Source organism: Coloeus monedula (assembly GCF_965178545.1).
Source record: "Coloeus monedula genome assembly, chromosome: 2".
NCBI classification, from domain to species: Eukaryota; Metazoa; Chordata; class Aves; order Passeriformes; family Corvidae; genus Coloeus; species Coloeus monedula.
The window spans coordinates 62,971,082-62,991,059 of NC_138782.1; the positions used below are offsets into that span (position 1 = coordinate 62,971,082).

The 19,978-nt window shown below is 40.6% G+C and overlaps 1 protein-coding gene across 7 annotated transcripts; it reads right to left on the reverse strand.

The window, feature by feature from the left end:
• Positions 1-4,769: 4,769 nt before the first annotated feature.
• Positions 4,770-19,413, reverse strand: TBPL1 (TATA-box binding protein like 1). 7 transcript variants are annotated; one of them, XM_082276948.1, is made up of 8 exons: positions 19,241-19,413; positions 14,291-14,410; positions 13,243-13,429; positions 12,538-12,620; positions 11,565-11,628; positions 9,764-9,867; positions 9,569-9,663; positions 4,770-6,728 (listed from the first exon to the last, which is right to left on the reverse strand). In XM_082276948.1, the coding sequence occupies exons 3-8, from the start codon at positions 13,375-13,377 to the stop codon at positions 6,658-6,660; spliced, it is 552 nt and encodes a 183-aa protein (XP_082133074.1). In that variant the 5' UTR covers positions 13,378-13,429; positions 14,291-14,410; positions 19,241-19,413; the 3' UTR covers positions 4,770-6,657. The 7 variants fall into 7 exon arrangements, with proteins under 7 accessions (XP_082133074.1, XP_082133076.1, XP_082133077.1 ...); XM_082276950.1 differs by lacking the exon at positions 19,241-19,413 and adding an exon at positions 18,622-19,045; XM_082276951.1 differs by lacking the exons at positions 14,291-14,410; positions 19,241-19,413 and adding exons at positions 18,416-18,490; positions 18,622-19,045.
• Between the last annotated feature and the right edge of the window lie 565 nt (positions 19,414-19,978).

A 19,978-nucleotide genomic window follows, 5' to 3' on the forward strand; every position in this document is an offset into this window, starting at 1 on the left:
TTTTATAAATTAATTTAGGATTCAGCTTAACAAGATTTGGAAAAGGATCTTGTTCAGCTAAACTTAATTATTTATAATGCAAAGCACAGTCAACTTGTAAGAGGAATTTTACATACATTTTCTCAGTAGGGCCAGGATTCATTGACCTAGAAAATACTCCTCAGAAAACATAGTCAAATTGTTTAATGTGGGACATTAAATGCTTCACTCTCTACAACTACCTGAAAGGAGGGGGTAGCCAGGCCAGGGTGAGCCTCTTCTCCCAGGCAATCAGTGACAGGATGAGAGGAAACAGCCTCAAGTTGCACCGGGGGAGGTTCAGGCTGGGTATCTGGAAGAATTTTTTCACTGAAAGGGCAGTTAAGCATTGGAGTGGGCTGCCCAGGGAGGTGGTGAAGTCATAATCTCTGGAAGTGTTCAAGAAACTACTGGATGCGGCACTCAGTGCTATGGTTTAGTTGGCATGGTGGTGTTTAGTCAAAGGCTGGACTCAATGATGTTGGAGCTCATTTCCAACCTTCGTGCTTCTATGATTTGCATAATCAATTAATCCAAACTGATGATGGCCTTACAGAAGAGGAGAGAAGATTTCTTTGGTCTCTCAGTTCCAGGAAAGTTGGAAACTGAAAGTACCAGAGTTGATGCCAAAATAATTTTATTTCTCAACACAGGGCACATTAGACTTTGACTTTTGGACTCAGAAAGTGAGAATTGTGTGGTACATGGCAGCACACAGGGAGTTCAGGAACTGTTATCACTGCAGATCGTAAATTACGTCCAATTCTTGGTTATTGCTTAGCAAGTGTATCCTGAAGTACTCAACAAGCTTCTACAAAGGATTATCCATATGGCTCCCATAAAAGAACATTGGTCTTTTTTTTTTCTTAGTGGGTTAATAGATGTTGTTAGAGTGATCAGTAGATAAATATTTATTAACGAATAAATAAATGGTTCCTTGTTTAAAGAAAAAAAAAACAACAAATCATGCTTTAAAAGCATGTTTACTCTCTGTGTAGCCACAAAGTGGAATGTCTTCCAGCATTTCATTGAGCAGCAAGACTGACACAGCCAGCTGGAGTGCAGATACTACTCTGAACTAAGCACATGATCCCACTTTATTTGCTGTCTCATAGCATTAAAACCACCTGACTGTGTTCTGTGCTGAAGGAACAGTGACTTACTGACACAGATAAAGTTTTACTTCTGAGCAAAGCAGATCAGTTCTGATCATATTCTCATGTGGTGGCACTTCTAGATACTGACATCACAAATTTATATGAGCAAGTCTAATCAAGACAGTGAGCTCCTATTCAAAACCTGAAAACAAATTGTTGAGGCCAAGGCCATTATTTGCCAGAAGTCACTGAAAATTTAGCTACCTCAGGATGGAAGCCTTAATTTTATAGCATCAATGTCTATGAAAATCTCTTCAACTGCTTCATGTTTATGCTGGAGGATGGTTATCAGTATCATGCATTCTAGTGAGTCAGCTTCAGAATGAGAAATATTAACGTGACTCTGGGTAGTCTTCTAAACATGCTGTCAACATCATTCTTATACTAACACATGCCTGGGATTAAATTCAGTAATATTTAGACTACTGTATATTAAGTAAGACTATATTGCAGGAAATTAATCCATTTCCTGACCCTGGACTTTACCAGGTAGTGGACTATTTGCATTTCCTTTAGTGTCCCCATTTGCTCTGGCTGGTACTGTTTTCTGATAGCTGCCTCTAGATAGCAGATGTTAGCACGTACAGTCCAAGTCTGTACTGGCTTTTAATTTCTATTACATTGTATTTAGTGAAGGGAGCTTCTGCAAAATCTTTCTCAGCATTGCAGCTTCCCAAACAAACCTCTGCTGTAATAGATTTTCTTAATGTTCTTACAAAAATAAATTTAACTCAGAACATACCATAGAAATTGTCTCCCCAATTTACAGGTTTTGGGATCATTGCAAGCTCTTCTAAACTTTTCCTATTCATACCTGTTTAGTGCAGAAACAAATAAATAAAAAAGCTATATTCCTGAAGAAGGGATAGTTTCAATACAGGTTTTACTGACGAGACACTAATAGACCTTCAGGTAACTCCTAAAAGTGATGAGGCTGTAGTCAAAGACTTTTAAAAATCATTATAGCTACAGTCTTAATTGTAGTCCTACAGACTTTGCCTTATATGGCCCTATAAATGGAGCCATAATTGTACAGGTCTTTTATAACAAAGCCTGCACATCCGATGACACAGAGCTGGCACTCACCATCTCATCAACTATGAAAATACAAGGGAAGAAAAGGGACACGTCTTACAAATCACATCCCTGGATCTCTGAAGCGCTCCACAAAGAAATTTGTCTCAGATCTAAAATTATTCAGTATCTTCATCAATGGACTGGATTACAGAACAGAATATGCATGTTAAATATGCAGGCAACACTAAGCTGGGAAAGACTGGGTTGGAATTCAGAACTTCGCAAATCTGTGAAAAAAGCAGGATACAATTTTGAAAACGTAAGCACAAATTTCTCTGGTAACACTAATTGCAAGTCAGAGAATGATAAAATGGTGCTAGGAACTGCAGGAAAAATTCCAGTAGCTGTGACAACCCACAAGCCAGCAATGAGTCATAGTTATCAATCTACTGCCCTTAGTAGGGTGTATAAATAGAACCAACCCTTCTCTCTAAAGAATGTGAAATAAATTTCTTATGGCACTGGCAGTGCTACAGCTGAGCACTGTGGGGAGTTTTGCATGGGATCCACATGGAGAAACCAGGGACAGATGAATATGGCCATTGAGGAAGAGATTGATAGGTAAGTTTATCCAAAGCACCGCTCCCCACACCGGAGGCAAGGCCATCACTCTGGGACATGCTGTCTGGCCTAGATCTCCTACTGAGGCTGCAGGAGTTGGTAGCGAGAGCCTGGGTGGAGGCAGCACAATATGGCAAAGGAACAAACACTAGCTGGTGATGATGGGAAAGGGGGGGGTGTGTGTGTACACACAGAAGTAGAAAGCATCTGCAGCAAGGCCTATTCCAGACTGAGGAGGGGACCTACCTATCTAGAGCAGTAGGAAATGGAGTGATATCCCTGAACATAAGCATACAGTACCAGATGCCCTTCATCATCAGAGGTTTTAAAATGTGGTTTTCACATTTTGAGGTTCCCTTGGAGCTAGGACAGGTGGGCACACATTTCAAGGGCTCTTTTATTTGATATTATTCTCTTCACAACTACCCTGCAAGTTTGGTAGTGTGCTTTTTGGCACTGTTAGGGATTGTTACAAAGGCGTCAAACTGCTAGCATGGATCTAGGCAGCACTTCAAAAGAATCGGTGCCCATTTTAGTACATTGCAGCTCATTATTAGCTTTCAATTTTGTTCTAAGAGATAGATTTCACACTACGTGACAGTGCTAACAAAGCAAAATGTTCCTCTTTCTCCACAGATAAATTCAGGAGACACATTTTCTTCATAAAAGCTCCAGATATTCACTGCTAGCACTCAAGGGCTTTGTAATTTGATTTGAAGAGGCAAGCCTAATCTATGACAGCTATTGTAGTTATAATGGCCAAATCCTCGTTCATCAGTTTAGGACTACACTTTGTCCCTCAAAACCCATTACAATTTTTTTCATTGTTCAAATACCTTCTGCTTTTTCTTTTTAAAATCGTAATAATAATAACTAGTGTTCCCTAATGGTGGTTTGTTCATTGCTCTGACTATGCACAAAATCCTTATTTACGTCAGGAGTGCCAAGGTCCACATTATTTGATACAAACTGGAAAACTTACATATAGCAAGCTTTTCCCTGCTTGCTTTCTGAATTCCCTGACTGTTGAACTCAACTTCCTAATTTCATGGTTATAAGCCCTCTTATAAGCTCAAGAAGTGGGCCCATGGGAATCTCATATGGTTTAGGAATTCCAAGTGCAGGGTGTTGCACCTGGGTTAGGGCAAACCCCAGTACCAACACAGGCTGGGGATGAACAGATGGAGAGCAGCCCTGCCCAGAAGGACTTGGGGTGCTGGTGGATGAGAGGCTGGACATGACCCAGTCATGTGCACTAGGATCCCAGAGAGCCAATTGTATCATGGGCTGTCTCAAAAGCAGCTTGGCCACCAGGGTGAGGAAGGGGATTCTGCACCTCTGCTCTGGTGAGACCCCACCTGGAGTGCTGCACCCAGCTCTGGAGTCCCCAGCACAGGAAGGACATGGACCTGCTGGACTGAGTCGAGGAGGACACCAGGATGATTAGAGAGATGGAACACCTCTCCTACAAGGAAAAGCTGGGAATTGGAATTGTTCAGCTGGAAAAGAGAAGACCTAATTACGACCTGCCAGTACATGAAGGTAGCCTATTAGAAAGATGGACTTTTTACAAGGGCATGTAGTGACAGGACAAGGAAGAACAGCTTTACACTAAAAGAGGGAATGTTTAGATTAGGTATAAGGAAGAAATTCTTTACTGTGAGGATGGTGAGGCACTGGAATGGGTTGCCCAGAGTTGTGGATGCCCCATTCTGGTATGTGTTCAAGGCCAGGTTGGATGGGGCTCTGAGCAACCTGGTCTACTTCAAGGTTTCCAAGCCCATGGCAGGGGGGCTGGAACTAGATGATCTTGCAGATCCCTTCCAACCCAAACCATTTTCTGATTCTGACACCTACATGGAATTCAAAAAGGCTTTTATGAACATACCACTTATGGCAAAGTTTTGTTTCTTTCTTTTTGTTCTGAGGAGTTTGGTGAAGCACTTCCCATACTACTCCTTCCTTTGCATACTTTCTGCACAAAATCACTACTGACAGCCCCAAGCTCTATACCACCCCCTCAGGCAGATTAAATCCATCATGCCAGGCATTTGCTACCTCCAGATGTTCTTCCACCTTTCTTTTGAAGCTGTGATTTCTGGTACAGTAACAGCTCAGTTTACTATCTTTAGCACCCACTAGGACTGTACATTACCTGCAGCATGCAAGAGAAGTGTTACATTTTCTTCAGTGAGATAGGGAAAAAAGACATACATACATTTATACATATTTATTGTATCTTTTTAAAAGTAGCATTTGCAGTTACTTTTAAGCATTCACCTCTCTTCTGCTTCAAATGTGCACTTATTGAGAGAAACACCTACTGGCTTCCAAGTCCAAGATTAATACCAATGATAATACATGCCAGAATCAAGCTTCATTGCTTGTTGGCAGCTCCTGTCATCAAAACAGTATACAGTAAGACGAGTGTAGAAAAGGTCTGTGTTAATCATTCAGCAATAGGCTGGGGCTGGATTAGTGACCACAACATCTTCTCCAGTTGAAGCACAACAATTTTCCTGAAGTTCACATTTAATTTTTTTTCTTTTGCATCGAGTAGGTGGACAAGGCAGTTGTTTTTTCTACAGTAGCTTCATAAGTTTATAAGGTAATTAAGCTATTAGAAAGCATCCAAGGGAGGGCCACGAGGATGGTGAAGGGTCTGGAGGGCAAGCTTTACGAGGAGGGGCTGAGGTCACTCGGTTTGTTCAGCTTGGAGAAGAGGAGACTGAGGGGAGACCTCATTGTGGTCTTCAACATCCTCACGAGGGGAAGCAGAAGGGCAGGTACCGATCTCTTCACTCTCGTGACCAGTGACAGGACTCGAGGAAACAGCATGAAGCTGAGTCCGAGGAAGTTTAGTACAGATATTAGGAAAAAGTTTTTCACTCAGAGTGGATGGGCACTGGAACAGGTTCCCCAGGGAAGTGGTGACAGCACCAAGCCTGTCTGAGTTCAAGAAGCGTTTGGACAATGCTCTCAGGCACATGGTGTGACTCTTGGGGTGTCCTGTGCAGGGCCAGGAGTTGGACTCGGTGATCCTGATGGGTCCCTTCCAACTCAGCATATTCTACGATTCATCCATAGGAAAACACTTGCTGTAGAACTTTCTATTTAGAAATGTCTTCTCTTCATGTAACAGCAAGAAAATACTTGAAGTCTAGCATGTAGTTAAGAGAACTGGGAACAAACCAAATTTCATCCTTGGATAAACATACGTAAATGCTATAGATTTCAATCTAGCCCACGCACAAAGTTTTACACATACTACAAACAGAAACAGAAGGTATCAGCAAAAGACTATTCTTACATTGCTTCAAATTAATTTGCAACTATACAATTTTAATTGTAATATAAAAAGGGAAGTAATATAACAGAACAGGTATGAAGAGAAATATTTTCCAAACTTTTATTTGTGCACATTCATCAGGTGAAAAAGATAACTTTTACAGCTTCTTTGGTGCCCAATATTCAGCATACAAAAATGTAAAAGACTATTCACAAATAAAACACAAGCTCAAGCTAAAAAAAAAAAGTCTTAAAGGTAGTGCACATCGTGACAGCTTTGCTTATGAATACACAGAAATTACTGCAAAAATAAATAGAATGTCTTTTTAAAAGCAGCAATTTCATATCTTGTAAACTTCTGTTTTTACAATACAGCACTGTTAAGAGTAAAATCCAAAAGAACTGGAGTCTATACTGTGGCCATGAGCAAGTAAAAGAGTCTGTATTCCTCTGCTATGGTTGGTCCAGTTTTCCTTTTTGCTTTTAGTCCAATGTGCAGCAGTCTCTGAAGGTGCTCGGTTAGGGAACCTAACCATCAAGTGGTGAATTACAAAATTTATTTCCTGCTTTCAAACACGAATGGATAAATCTGTTCCACAGCACTGGCAACAGCCTTTACGTTTGGCCCTGAGACATAGTTTAAAAAAAAAAAAAAGGCAGTAGGAAGAGAAAAATCAGAGAATCAGAAATTAAAACAACAATAGTATCTTTAAAAAAACCTTAATATTATTAGCAATCACAACTTCATACCATAGACAATAATAATTTCTCCCCCATTTCTCCTAACTTAAGGAAGTTTTTCTCTGACCACTTTTCATGTGAAAGTCTTTTCTTGTGACTAAATCTGCAAGATATTCTACATTGATCAATGGACTGACTACAAATAAATAATACTGTCATTTAATTTCATAACAACTTGGCTGATTTCAATTTACTGGCTTAAACAGCCCAGAGAAGAGGCTGAGTGCAGAGGTAAAAGAAGTTCTTTTACTTATGTGAATCTTCTAGGAATTTGTATTTCTTCAAGCCTAGCCATTTTTAGCTCTTGCTTTAAAAATCTACCAACAAAAGCTACTGTTAAACAGTGCTGGATTTAAAAGAAGTTCATTTCAAGCAAGGTTATTTTAGGTTTGAAAATAATAGACTATTACTTTCTATCCTGGGTTTTGCAAATAGCTTCATCATTGATCTCAGGACAAAACCTGCAAGCCAGGGAATGGTTTTATCGTCTCAGGATGAAGCATATGAAGGTTATCTAACATGATTTATGAGCATCCAGGCAAAGAAAAGGAAAAACGACCTAGCAATGCTTTCTGGTGGTACTAGACCACTTTCCGCAATGAAAAATTAAGACTGCAAATAAGTGAGCAGTAACATGCCAGAAGATATTAACTCTGGATAGAAGCTTGTGATGCAGATAAAGGAGAACAGCAATTTCTCACATGCTTTGATGAGTGCAAACTCAGGGTTTTTGGAACAACACTTTAGACTTCAAAAGTTTCTTCCAAGTATAGAGAACTGTTCAAAATGACTCCCAAAACCAGTAACTTAAGCATAAGTTACTTGAGTATTATTGTTTTACATGCTCAGTCAGAAAGCAAATGGACGAGAATAGGATTCTTCCTGTGTTTTCCAAGTGGTCGAGTGAAGTACTCAGCTAAAACAAGCCTGGTGAAAGATACCTGTCTTCTGGGTAGATACTGCACCCTCCTTAAATTTGGCTGCTATTAGAAATGAAGGTTCTCAAGAAAGCCTTCTAAAAGTGAGAATATGAGTAGGCAAATAGTTCCAGCAAAAAAGTGCTACTCTCTGTAAGGCTGAAGAGTTGTGAAAACTGGATCATCATTCTATGGCATATAAGAGAAGGAAAAAAAACGAATGAAACAAAACAAACCTCCTAAACCATCCCCTCATTGCTCATTTTGGAGTAAAAGAAATAATATTTCTATCTATTACATGCCAGTGATTTTTAGTAGCTTTTACCAATGTAACCTAATCTTTTTATACTTTTCCCACTAAAAGAACCCACCTTCCTGGGTTTTTTGTAACATTTCTAATTACGTATCTCAAACAAAATTCTCTGAGTCAGAGGTATTACAAGTACTAGTACTACGGAAATATGAATCTTTAAAAGAAACTTCATCTGAATGCACTTGAGAAGGAGTGCAGTAAGGCTGAAAAGTAATTTAAAACATTTTTAGAATAAGATGTGTAAGATCCTGTACATTTTTTTTGTCTAGAAGAGAGGCAAAACAAAAGCCTACAAAATCAACAGAGGTCTGAGATATTTCAAACTTGCTGCACTATAAGGATGCAAAACTTTTATGTCTACCATATTTACCTTCATATTTGAAAGGAAAATTCTGAAAATATGAAAGTGATTTTGTAAGTAATGAAGTAATAAGAATCTTAAAGAGAAGCTGAATCTCATTAGGAGGCTGACAAGACATGCTGACAGCTTTTTATTACTGCAGTGATACTAAGGCTTCTTATTTATTTTAAATTTAGTTTCTAGTTTTGACTAGACCAGTTGCACTGTTCAGAACACATACTGCAATGCTGAAATATTTTTTAGCCCTTTGTTTTTAGATTACTAAATCTGATGGAAGTTTGTCTTCTTTAGAAAACACTGCTTCCAATATTTTGCAGGAAATGTTCCGCATAAACCTACATATTTGTTAAGGAATTAAGATGTGAAAATAAAAAAAACCCCTTACCCAGCTTCTGAACCAGTAGCTGAGCTCTAACAACTGCAAGACATAATTCCTGCTAAAGTGATACACAATTATTTTTTTGGTTCTGTAGTATTTTAACGTGTATTCTCTCAAAAACCTGACTCCTTGTACCTGGACACTGATGGAGGACACCTCACAAGCAAACAGGAAAGAGAATGAAAAATGAAAATGATGAAGAGAGAGGAAAAAAATGGCACGGCCTCTCCAAGACCCAGGACAATCATGTCTCAGATTACATGGGAAAAATCACTGATGCCTGTGATTCAGTGGTGGTTCTCTCAGCTGAGCTTTAACAGAAGAGAGCACAAGTCTGAAGAGCTGCAAACATTGGTCAACTTCATTTATGACAAATTGCTAAGCTCTCCTATAAGTTTCCATAAATCTCCAGTTTGGAAATATGTATTTATGAAAGGGATGTTAATGCTAAATGCAGTGTAGTTAACAGCACTACAAAAGGAAGAAAAAAGGAAAAATATTCAAATTTGGTTTCATGGAAGAGCCAGACTGTGTACATTCAGTCTAACTAATTTTCTGAACCTACCAATAATAACACTTTCTCTACAACTCTTCGGGCACTTTCACTCAAAAACAAACTAGGTGCTAGCACTGGGAAACTACATCTTTTCAGCATTATCTTTTGACTGTTTTAAACATCTTGCTTTCCCAAACCTACTGGCTCTAAAGTTAAATATTCCCAACAGGTTAAATACTTATTTTTTGACATTAAAATACCTGTAACTGTGATACTGCCTGTGGAAAAAATCTGTAAGGTAGCTCTGAGAGATTTTATTCTGTAACACACGGCAGGATGAAGTTCTGGTTCATAACTAGAAAACAAAATGAAAAGTAAAAAAGAGAGACCTAGAACTGAAAAATAAAAGCTTAAGAAGCATATCAGGACGAAAATTCTTTAAAATCCTACCGTACCTCGCATGAGGTCTGTTATTCTTCGTAAATTCTGGCAATCTGATCTCAAAGGGCATGTTGCACACTGCTAAAACATTCACCACTTTAAAATCTGTGAAAATTACCTTTTCAAAAGAGAGGAAAAAAAGACATTAAAAATTTACTTTACAGCAAGTCAGATGTATGGGTTGCAGAAAAAAAAAAGACAATGGTACTACTTTGAATATTTTGACGAGTCAAAATTAAAACCTTGAGACTGATGTCTTTCTAACAGGCGTCAAAAGAGTACTTAGTGGACTCAGATCATTTACATTATCCTTCTGTGGTGGAGTAACTGCTGAACTAGATACCTCACAGTTGTATCATGGTCACTACAGCAGTATGGTTGTAGTGCAGTTTAAGAATGAGACACAGAAACGACTCAAACTGCTGTACCAAACACCTCCCCACTGAAAAGAAACTAAATTTAACAGCTCATGGAACATCAAAGTAAGCAGAGAAAAAAGCTTAAATATTGTTGCAAACTTCTTTAACGCTTTGTTGTTATACACCATTTTTATTAAAGCTAAGAATAAGACAAAAGGTGACAGCTGTTTTGCTTTAAATGTCCAGTGGCCAGTAAAGCAAACTTTCTACTCTGTAACTTTCTGAAACCCAACTCAAACTATTTGCTTTCAGTTATTCTTTACCATGGACATTTTAGATGATGACAAAATAGCCAACAGACAACTGCTATACAAAAAAACCGCACTGCTGAGAGGTCGGTGTTGGCAGCGTCACTGGGGAAATTTTTACTCATTTTCTGAGATTGCCTAAACTTTAAATGGCCATTCTTCTTCAGTCTATACTTTTTAGAAAGATATTTAGAAAGAAGCAACTTAGCCTTTTAACCTTCAAAATACAAACTGCTCACTTTATGATAAAACTTGGTGTGTCCACCCTGGAAGCACTGTGCACCTCACTGACTTAACGTTCCATTCCAACTTTAGGAAGCTGGGTCCAAAGTACACATTTGTGACAGTAAGAGCGTCACACTTTTGCTGGGGTCTGATGCAGCATTACCAGCATAGCCTGCCACCACTGCCTTTATGCAATACCATCAAAAGGAATCTCTCCCTGAAAACAACAGTTACTGTGTCTATTTAATTGTCTGTCCCCAAACTGAACCTGTGTGTAAACAGCACAACAGACTATCAGGAAGTTTTAGAGTTACCAAATTGTGTCATTTTAAGTCGTTCATGTTGCTGTTTTTCAACCCTTACTGTGAAATGCAAGTGGTGCTCCTGACTAGTAATGTTAATCCAAGCCCAGATAAAAGAGGGTGTTTCCTGTCCTAAGTATTTTATTTGGCTTATTTCCAGCTGTGCGACATGACAGTGCAGAAACACTTTTTCCCCTCCCTCTTTAAGAGGCTCACACTTGCACTTATTAAGATGGAAACGTATCTGCTATTCCACCAGAAATGAGTGAAAATTATGTTCAAATGACAGTAAAGTTTCAGTACTTTTTCCAAATAAATCTTTTGAGATACTGTAAATTCTATCTAAGAAACATTTGTGGGTGATTCATATATTAAACCAAATTTGTTGTTCATTATCCAGTGAAGAAGCACTACTCTGAGCTGCCAAACCAAACTGAAATCCACAAAACGAAACAGCTTCTCTTTAACCAGCATCTGGAAAACGTATGCTGACACAAAAGGGGCATCTGAGTGAAAACACACTTACTGCTAAATTGTTATGCTCCCTCTTCTTTGTTTCTTTCTAAAAAATGAACTAGCAGCATTGCTTGAGTCATGCAAGTCCTTTTACATCAGAATTACCTGAAAACCTAGTTTCTGTAGACTACGAGCTAATCGTCTGGCACCAAATTTAGCTTCCTCTTCACTAGAAAGGAGAAAGAAAAGAATCTAGCATTAACAGAAATAGAGTAAACAGCTGTACACACACACACACACACCACAATAGGTACTCAGACTACAAAATGAATCATTATATAATGTAGCACATCAGCCATGATCTCATGGACAGCCTTCCCTTTATCTGACTGTGTTACATTTTAACTAGACAGACATTCAAATGGAGTCCTTCATGCCCCGTTTGAAGAATATCTTGGTACTTGGCTCCAGCTGAAGTGAGACATGTTTTGGTCATACATGATTTTAAGTATCCTTAATGGATAAATAAGATCATGGGTAGTCCGGAGTTAACATCCTGAACAATCCTCTTTCATTTTGGAACAGAGATCATACACAGAAAGTATGCAAATTTACTGTTGTACCTTACCTTATCCTTACTTCAAAATGCAGACACGTCTTAAAGGAATTCAGCTGTTAAGAGTTAAGTGAGTCTCAGATGCATTTGAACTGAGAGTCTGCTTTTGCTTCTTTCCAGTCCCTCAACACTATAAAACTTGATTAAATTCAGGTGGGGTTTTGTGAAAAAATAAGTGATATCCTCAAGAAAGGTCATCCCTTCCCAAGTCTCAACTTCTAGGTAAATACGCAAAATTCTTAAAGACTTCCCAAATCTCTTTAGGATATTCTTAATAAGGCAGTTTTCCCTGCTGCTCTCCCAAGAAGGCTAAACTGATATTGTTTAAGATTTCAACACTATCTGAGGCAGACACTTCACGCAGAAAACTTCCTCCCAAATACGTAGCTTGACAAGGATCTTCATGTGATCCAGTGTGAGCAAATCTAACCAGTGGCAAGTACCACCTCTTCTACATTTACAATGTTGTATTTTAAAATACACAAGGATCTAGAGCTAAAGAAAGAATCGTCATGAACTCACCTTGTGGCTCCTGTGCAAATAACTTTTCCTGAGGACCAAATTGTGGCCGTAATCCTAGGTTTCCTAAGCTTCATTAAAACCTTCTAAAAAAGAAAAGTGGAAAAATTGGAAATTAGCAGTAATTCAATTTCATACTGGAAAAAAAAATTATCTGTTACCCAAATCAACTAAAGTTACACTAAAACTTCCTTTATTTCGGATAGTCTTGAACTGCTCCTTTATCTCTTTCAGTAATTAAAAAACCCTAGATCCTGAGAAGAGCAAAATAAGCATGAAATGTATCAGCCAATGATTTGGTGTACACAAAATAGATTAAATTAAGGTATTTTTCACTGAATAAAAAGCTGAAAACCACGAGCACCATGCTGAGTTTTTTTCTTATTACAGTGAGTTGGCATTGCTGACTCCATATCAAGATATATTTTCTTGACACAGACATCAAATTTTGGGAGGCAAAACAGATCCTGAGGTGTAAGAGGCCTCATCCCAATATTCACCTCACTACATGCTGTTTCCTGAGACAGCATTTCATCACTCCCATTACTGCACATGTAGTGTATTACTGACTAAATACCTACCACAAGAGAAATAGAGAAATAAAATTCTGCTTTTCTCTATCCGCCATACACAGGTATCAGGCAGAAGAATGTTTAGCTTAAGGAACATTACTAAAAACAGATAATTGAGGTATGCTGAATCTCTTACCCCAACATCACGCTTGTATATCACATTTGCTCCCTCTAATGCAATCTTCCTCAAGTTTAAATGACATCTTGTTCTAAAAACACACACTACATTTGTGATTAAAATGTCCAGTGCAACATCACTGTCCGCATCCATTGGGGTGATTTACAACTCAATTTTCCCACCAGCTCACCACGAAGATCACATCCTGAGAAGCAAAAATGATAAAATTAAACATACCAATAGCAATCTGCCTATTAATGCCACTGTATACATTTGCCCCTTAAAAGAGACAAGAAGCAGAAGTGACTACACTCTGACTCACTTAACAGTGTGAGGGGAGGGCGAGTGTCTACATCCTTTGTGCTAGAAAATAGGAGGTAACTTGTTCAAAGCCATGTTGCCAGACTTAATAGAAATGAAATGCATATACATATATATATATGTAAAAGAATATTTTAAATTGCCAGTTAAATATGTTACAATTCTTACCAAGTATATTAGGACACTGTAAAGATTACCGAAATTTCTTCCATAGCTCCAGTGGATAATCTTGCCTCAGCTCATTTGAGGATGTCATTAGACACCTCAGGAAAATGCACTTCTCTGACTGAAGTTGATAATTCTGAACAGTTTGACATTTGTGTTGGAATGGATGAGCCTACAAATAACTTTGAACTAACACAGGTTACACAAACTGCAGTCTGTAGACAGCCTGCTGCCACAGCTTTCCCATCTTCATCCAGCACTCTTGGCCTATCTTTCCCAATAATAGCTTAAAGCAAACTATACAAAATGGTGGCAGCAACAGCCTGGGCTGACCCTCTGCACTGCCCATAGGAAAGCATTGTCTGGGCAGAGAGAAATCGAGTGTTTCTGAGGAAAAGCACGGGTAACTGAAGGCACAGGATGGCCACCCAGTGCATGTACTGCAAACCTAAGGCACCCAGGAAGCATCCAGGCTGTGAAGGCACAGGATGGCCACCCAGTGCATGTACTGCAAACCTAAGGCACCCAGGAAGCATCCAGGCTGCCCATGCACATCAAAGGCGACACTCCTTACACACACCTCAACTGGGAAAAAGAATCCTAACACCAGGAGTTGGGCTACCACTCACTCCAGCCCAAGAACACCCAGCATCTCTTCAGTAACCATACAAAGCCAAGACAGCAGACATCTCGAATAGATCTCAGGTGAAAAAAAGGAGAGGGGAAAAGAATAAGATCATTGGTACACAGTGAAAAGGACTTACATAAAAATTTTAGCAGTATTTCATCCAAAATAAACAAAAAGGAAAGCAAAGAATAAAATCAAAGAAAACGTGTCACATAAGTGAAATGCTCCACATGGTCATTACCATGGAAGAAGCAGGACACCATGCAGCAAGAACAATAACATACCTAACAGACCATAAATATTTATATCACTTTAAATGTTTTGGCCTTACGTTCCATATTAGAAATCTTCAAGACAGAATACTGATGTTATTATCAGTATTTTCATCTGACTACAACTCCCTAAACATTGTGCCATAGTCTATAATTGAGAACTCAAGGTGCATCTTTGACTACCCCTCGCTGACAATACAGAACTAACAAACTACATGGCAGACATGCACAACGTACTGGGTCAGCTGCTGTGGTGGTTACTGCTTACACTCTGCAGCTTGTTTCCTGCTGAAAGAACTATTCTGTAATTGTTGGCTTGTCCAGTATAAGAAAAGGCAAGATGGATGATAATACAGAAAAGAGATGAAGAAACAGCAAGAAGAAAACAGAAAAACCAAAGGTTATGTGTGGGGGTGGAGGGAATGCAGGAAAAGAAGAGAACAAACAGTAACTAATTAGTACTCCCAGATCTCTTTTTTATCTTTTTTATTGAACCAAAAATTACATGAATCCTCAAAGTTAGAGATTACTTATCCCATCTGGTTTTGATGGACTACTACAGATTGGGCAAGTAATTTATGGCACCAGATCCAAAGATAGCACATGTGCAGATTTTGAATGGCATGCAGGCAGGGCCATCACGGAGCTGGAACCCATGGCATTTTCAGAGAGGCATTTGTTTTCCACCCTGGCTCCAGCTCCCGGCTCTTGCTGAGTTCATTTACTGGAACTCAGGAAAGATTGTCAACAAGATACCTCCAATCAGTAGTGTCTCCTAATTATCAGCAAGCGCCTGCTGGCACACTGAGCCTCTACATTCTGAAAGAACACCACCATCATGCATAACACCCTTGAAAGGTTGCTAACATCTAAGCAAACCACAGTACCGTATGATAATGTCCCCATAAAATATGGCTTATCTTAAAAAGATCCAGGGAGAAAAGTCACGTGCTCATTCAGAACAAAGGGAAAAGTGGTTGAAAAGAGAGGAAAATTACAATTTAAAAGGAAAAGATCTATTATTAAGGCAAAAAGGCGGCTGTGGAGCTGTCAGCAAGGATGTTTTCAGCAATTACAATGTATCTTGGTTAGAAGTACGATCTACTTGTACAGATTTTAAGGGTACAAAAATTACACAGATTACAGTGGTATACCCCTATTTTAATTAGCCATGCTCTGAAAGCCCAAGACAACAGACACTAAGAGAGGGGCTTTTTAATTTGAAATTGTATATATTATGTCAATGATTTCGAACACACCCATTCCTATCAAGATACAAATACAATGTTAAAACTTTTCCAAGGCATGGTTTGGAAAGATTGGGTAAACCAAAATGTTTCTAGGCTCGGATACTTGTGATCAAGCAGTACGCAAGTGTAACCTATCACAATCTTTGACTTAAACTTTCATTTTAACGTCTCACACCTTACCTACAACAAAGACAAAAAATAATCTAGAGAGAAGATGTCCTGTTACCTTTCTTTGGGAAGGCTCAAACAACTTCAAATTCATAGGAACCATGAGAACAAGAGCAAGTTAAGCTTTTTTAAAAAATAAAAATACATGGACTACATAAAAAAAAAAAAAAATCTGAGGAACATATTTACAAAAAAGGTCTAACAATGTTCAAGAAAGAAAGATGTTCTTATTTACACATATCTCCAGCAGCATGACCAGCTGGAACATTCTGATCCTCCTCTTTCCCAGTTTTCTCTGGTATTCTCTGCTATTCATACACGCTACCGGAGCACCAACTGTTATTTCCCAAAACCTGAATTTCTGCATTTCTATATCTTTTCTGCAAAATGGGGAAAATAGTGCTCCTTACATATAAGCCTATTTATATTCCATACTTACGCAGTTACACTTGCAGAACAGAGGTTAAGTGGAAACCAAACATCTGGTTCTTTCCAGTTCTGGGTTTGCAAATGCTTAAGTTGATTTTATTGAGCTCAGCTTGGGTTTTGTTGATTAATTCTGCCCTTTGAAGGTTCTCTCATCTGAACTGTAGAATTTTGGCAGTCTAAATCTCATTTCCAAAATGATGTTTTGCCAGCTAATGCTAATTTAATATTAGGTTAAATTTAAAAATAATTTGTCTACATGTACAGCATTTCTTTTAAATTATGTACTTCATCTGACTTTCTCCAACATAAGAAACTAGCTAACTTTGATTTCAAGTTGTTTTGCACCAGCATAACACAATCTAACCCGACAGAGGAAACAAGTTTAAATACATCTCTGCAGAAGTTTGCATTATTTTGTTTTATTGGGGAAATTTTAGAAGTTTGCTCTTGCTTTTCAACATAGATTTCAGGGATACATCTGGAATATTACCCTAAGAGAAAAAAAACAAACAAAACAGGAAGGAAAAAAAAGTAGATGGATTAAGCACGATCATGAACACAAAAATAAAAACAACAACAAAAGCTAATGCAAGGATATTTGACACTGTAATGTATCCTACACTGAAACTAGAGAAACTCCACAGAATAAGAAATACTTTGGAGGGAGGAATGAACACAAAAGTTCTTAAAGCATTACCTATACATCCACTGTTAGAACTATGGACATACTATTTTAGATGCTCTATAAACACACATGAAGACAAAAGGCCCTGCACTGAAATCTTACAATCTAAAAAAAACCAGCACTCTGTCTTCAGAAAGTTCCAAACCAACCACAGCACCATCATCAAAGAAAGAGGAAAGGCACTTGGGATGGGGTATATAAACAAAGTATTATTTTAAGCTCTTGACTACCTTTGATCCAAGAAACTCAGAGCTATAAAGGTAGATGGGGGATATCTAACAATGGTTATGTTAATGTCAGAACAGTTTAATAAACACCTTTTTCACCAGCAGTCTAAGTATAAGCAACTTCTACTGGTTATTTTTAACCTTTCTCCAAAGCAGTTCACAAACTGACCAGCTCCACAAACAAGTCCAACAGCCCAGCTGAAGGGATATTGATCATTACTGCATCAGTAGACATTTGTCAAACTAATGCCTGAAAGGCATCTTTGAAGAAGTTAACATGAACCTCTGCAGGATATTTCCATATGGGAATGGAGAATAAATAAAGCCTTTCAGGAATGGGGAGAGTTGATTACATCCTTCCACTGAAGATGTACTTTTAAAGATTTATGTTCAGCCCCTCAGAAAACAGGTCCATATGAAACGTTGGAGGTGACAGACCTCTGAAATCTGCTTGAATCCTTAGACACAACATAGCCACAGTGGCAGGTGAATGATTCCCTGAAACCAAGAGCAACATATGGATGTGTAGAACATCCTCTGGTCCAAACAACTTTCTTAGTTACTGAGCCAGTGGGGCAAGCTTTTACTTTCTGTTGCAATGGCAAGTTAAACTGTGCCTAAAGCAAAAGGCCATCTTGAAGCCACTATTCTCACCTTTCAGGATTTGCACAGTCATGACTACTTATATTTTGGTGGAGAAAATTTTCAGATACAAGCAAAGCCAGTATCAAAGCAGGGACTTGTTCAATTAGATCAATGCACAGAATGATAATATCAGCTATACCATAAGCAAGTAGGATCTTAAACCTGCTGTCAAATCTGTTGGATAAGCCTACTGCATCTCCGTGGGGTCATACAACACAAATCCATTTGCAAGAATAAAACCAAAGAGTGTATAGAGCAAGACAAGAAAGCATATTTTAAATAATTCATAACAGGCCATTTTCCTCAAATCTTTCTCTCATCAAAAGGTCCATTCATATTCAAAAAAAGATGCGCTTGAACTCAAGTTTGTGCCATTTTTCCCTCAGAACATCCAGGAATACCTTAATGCCAAGCAGTAAGAAGAGTCCTTTTGGTCTTTAAAACATGTGGAAAATCATCATATGCATGACAAAAGTCTGAAACAACAAGTTCAGTGGCCATTCCAATTCGATGAAACGTCGTAAGAAAAGTAAAAATGTTTAGCTGTAACAAAATATTTTAAGGCAACGGGTAAGCTTCTCACCCCCTCCCAGTCAAACATTTTTACCATTTGCGTGTCCCAGCTGTGGAAGCACGAGTACCCTTCCTATTCCCGCTGCTGGGAATCTCACTCAAAGCCCTACATGCACCAGCGTCACAACGCTCTGGTCAACAGCTAGTTCTCCCCGCTCAACCCCAGCCCGAAACTTCTGCGGCCGGCACGGCACAAACAAAGCGCAGGCAGCAAGGCGGCCTGGCCACGCCGGGCTCCGCCGCTCGGCAGCGCCGGCTTGTGCGGGCATCGGCCGCCGCAGGGCACGGGGCCGCCACAAAGCCCTCGGGGCCGGGCGCGGGCCGGCCAGGCTTGTCGGGGAACGGGCCGTTCCCCCGCAGGATGCCCTGCCCCTTCCTCTCCCTCCCTGCCCCGGCGGCCCCGGCCACGCACACCCTCCCGCCCCGGGCGCGATCGGCACCGCGGCGGGAGGCACCGGGAGGGCCGCGGCGAAGCGGGGGAGGGCCCGCGCCGCCTCCCTCACCTCGGCCGGGCAGGGGCGGCGGCGGAGAGGGGCGGGACGCGGGGGCCCAGCGGCGGCGGCGGGTCCTGCCGGGCAGGGCCCGCGGAGCCGAGACGCGGCGAGGGGGAGGAGGAGGAGGAGCGCGGCCCGTCGGCGGGTGGCGGCCGTTACCGTGCGGGCGGGCGGCCGGGCGGCGGTCGGGGCAGGGCAGGGCAGGGCGCAGCGCGGTGCCGGTCGGTGGGTGCCGGTCACCCGGCGGCGTTCCGGGTGCTGGGCCGACTCCCCGCGACAATAAACATCCCCCGGCGCCGCGGGCATAGACGCGGCGCGGCTAGAGCGGCCGCCGGAAGTCACGGCGGCGGGAGGGAGGGAGGGGAGGAGGGGAGGGAGGGGGCCGCGCTTGCAGGGCTTCCGCTGTCGTCCGCCGCCCCCGGAGGCCCGGGTACAGCCCGGGACGGGCCCGCGGTGCGCGGCTTCTCACGGAATCACGGAGCGGGTCATGTCGGAAGGGACCGCAGTGGGTCATCTGGTCCAACCTCACTGCTCAAGCAGGGTTGTCCCAGAGCACATGGCACAGGATTGCGTGCAGACGGTTCTTGAGTATCTCCAGTGAGGGAGATTCCACAACCTCTTTGGATAACTTGTTCCAGTGCCTCGTCACCCGCACAGTAAAGAAGTTCTTCCTCATGTTCATCTGGAACTTCCTGTGCATCAGTTGCTGCCATTGTCTCGTGTCCTAAAGCTTGTAAAACTGATAACAGGCTTCAGCTCGACCACGTCACCTCTTTAGCTTGCTACAGCCCCCTTGGTCTCTGGCTTGGCCGCTCCACACGTACTCTGACTAAACCGAGTGGTCAGCGTTGGTCTGACAGAAGCCAGCGGGCATTAGAGCTCACAGCAAGAGCACGC